The 2,072-nt window shown below is 54.3% G+C and overlaps 1 protein-coding gene across 1 annotated transcript in view; it reads left to right on the top strand.

Moving 5' to 3' along the window:
* Klhl11 (kelch like family member 11) overlaps positions 1–2,072 on the top strand; it is an 8,944-nt gene that overhangs the window by 666 nt on the left and 6,206 nt on the right. Inside the window, exon 2 of the mRNA XM_033763131.1 lies at positions 7–101. Within this exon, the coding sequence (XP_033619022.1) occupies positions 7–101 (95 nt within the window). The remainder of the gene's footprint in view (positions 1–6; positions 102–2,072) is intronic.

Genomic DNA, 2,072 nt, shown 5'->3' with positions numbered 1-2,072 from the left:
CCCGAGCCCGACACGGTGGAGGCTGTCATCGAGTACATGTACACCGGGCGCATCCGCGTCAGCACCGGCAGCGTGCACGAGGTGCTGGAGCTGGCCGACAGGTGCGCGGGGGCCCTGAGTGCTGTTCACCTTGCAGATTCGGAGAGGCTGAGGCAGGAGGATCGCGAGTTCCAGCCCAGCCGAGAGCTCGTCTCAACGGGTTAAACAGAATTGCGCGCTGCAATCACAGCGCCTTGCAGCGCTGTGGGAGGCTGAGGCGGGAGGATGGAATTCAATCTCAGCCTGGGCGGTTTAGCGACTGAGATCCTGTGTCAGAAGGTAAAGGGCTGGGGATGTAACCGAGTGTTAGAGCGCCCAGGGTTCAAAAGCGAAAAGCTATCAGGTAAGGAAAGACCTTTCTGAGGAGTTTGGCCTTTAAACTGATCTAAAAGGCAAGAAAACTGGTTGTGCAAAGATAGGGGATGAGGTCGGGGAAGCACAAAGGCCCCAGGCAACATCCGTTTAGGCGCAGCAAAGGAACCTTTGAAAAGGAAAATCCTGGCTGTGCGTGCTGGCTCAGTTCTGTAATCCCAGCACCGGGGAGGCTGAGGCAGGATTTCAGGGAACTGGAGGCCGGCTGGAATTACAGCGTGAGACCTTGTCTCAAACAAAAGAAAACAAAGAAAAAGGAACATCCAAACTGGTCCTGATAACACATGCCCGTAAATCCCAGGACTCAGGAGGCAGAGGCAGGAAGATCACTGTGATTTCAAGGCCAGCCTGGGTTACATAGGGAGACCCTGCCTCAAAAAAAGAAAAGAAAAGAAAAAGAAATCCAGTGTGGCTGGATTTGGTGGGTGCAGAGAAGAAGGGTGTAGGGGTGCACAGATTTCATGGTGAGTGTGTTGAGAAGTGGGTAGAAAAACAATGTGATCCGAACAGTTTGTCTGGAAGTAACCCTTCTGGGCTGCTGCTGCAAGGAGAGGAGGGCAGGGAAGGAGCTGCAGAGGCTGCTGGGTGCACGGTGGAGGTTTGGCAGCAAACACCTTGTGAACGCCTGGGGAAGCAGCCAGGCCCTGGGCTCCAGGTGCTGAGACCCTGCGGGAGCACGGGAGCACCGGCGCAGAAGTCCGTCCCTCAGGTGGCCGGTGGGGTGATTGTGAGGCCAGGGGAAGCACAGAGCCCCTGAGGGAAAGGAGCTGGGGGCAGACGAGAGAAAAGGAGGTCAGTAGAGACTGGTGCAGAGCTCAAGGGAACCCAGGACCTCGGGCGGGCGCAGGTGAGCCTGGATCCTGTGCTCCGGATCCCGGAGGACGGGAGCTGACCTGGAATGGAGGCTTGGCTGCCTTTAGGGCCAGCGGGGAAGGCGGGGATGCGGAGAAGGGGGATGCGACTGTGGGTCTGCAAGTTTCTGACCCGAGCCCCTGCTGGATGCGGCTCGTGGGAGTGGAATATTGCAGAGAAGCAGTTCTGGCAGCGGCCAGTTGGTTTGGTCAGGAGGTCTGGACAGGTGGTTGGATAGAAAAACACTGGGTCTCTGCTGGGTTTTGGAAAAACCGAGGAACTTGGGGAAGCAGCGTAGTGGGGTCTGCTGGACAGGGATAGCTCATTGAACACTGAGATTAGTGATTTTTGTGGGGAGGGGAGGTTATTGGAAATGGCACCTGGGTGCCTTATTACCGAGCTGCAGGTGCAGGTCTTAAAAATACTTTTGAGACAGGGCCTCAGGAGTTATCCAGGTGACTTGAACTTGGGATCTTCCTGTTTCAGCCTCCCTCCATGATGGAATTATAGGCACATAGCACTGTGATGCTGAAACTGAACCCAGGGTCTTTGCACTGAGCTACAGCCTTTTTTTTTTTTCTCCTTTGAAGCAGATTCTTGTATGTAGTTCAGGCTTACTTTGAACTCTTAGTCTAGGCTGGTCTTGAGCTGGAGGTGGTTCTCCTGCCTCAGCCTCCTGAGTGCTGGGATAACAGTTGTGCGCCACCATGCCTTTTTGTTTTTTCCTATTTTGAGACAGGGTCTCACTGAGTTGCCTGGGCTGGGTGGAGCTTTCTGTTTTTTATTTTTATTTTACTTATTTTTGAGAC

The sequence above is a fragment of the Fukomys damarensis genome, unplaced genomic scaffold (assembly GCF_012274545.1).
Source record: "Fukomys damarensis isolate Sample0158 unplaced genomic scaffold, DMR_v1.0_HiC HiC_scaffold_13, whole genome shotgun sequence".
Lineage (NCBI taxonomy): Eukaryota > Metazoa > Chordata > Mammalia > Rodentia > Bathyergidae > Fukomys > Fukomys damarensis.
This window is presented reverse-complemented; position numbering and strand designations above follow the sequence as displayed.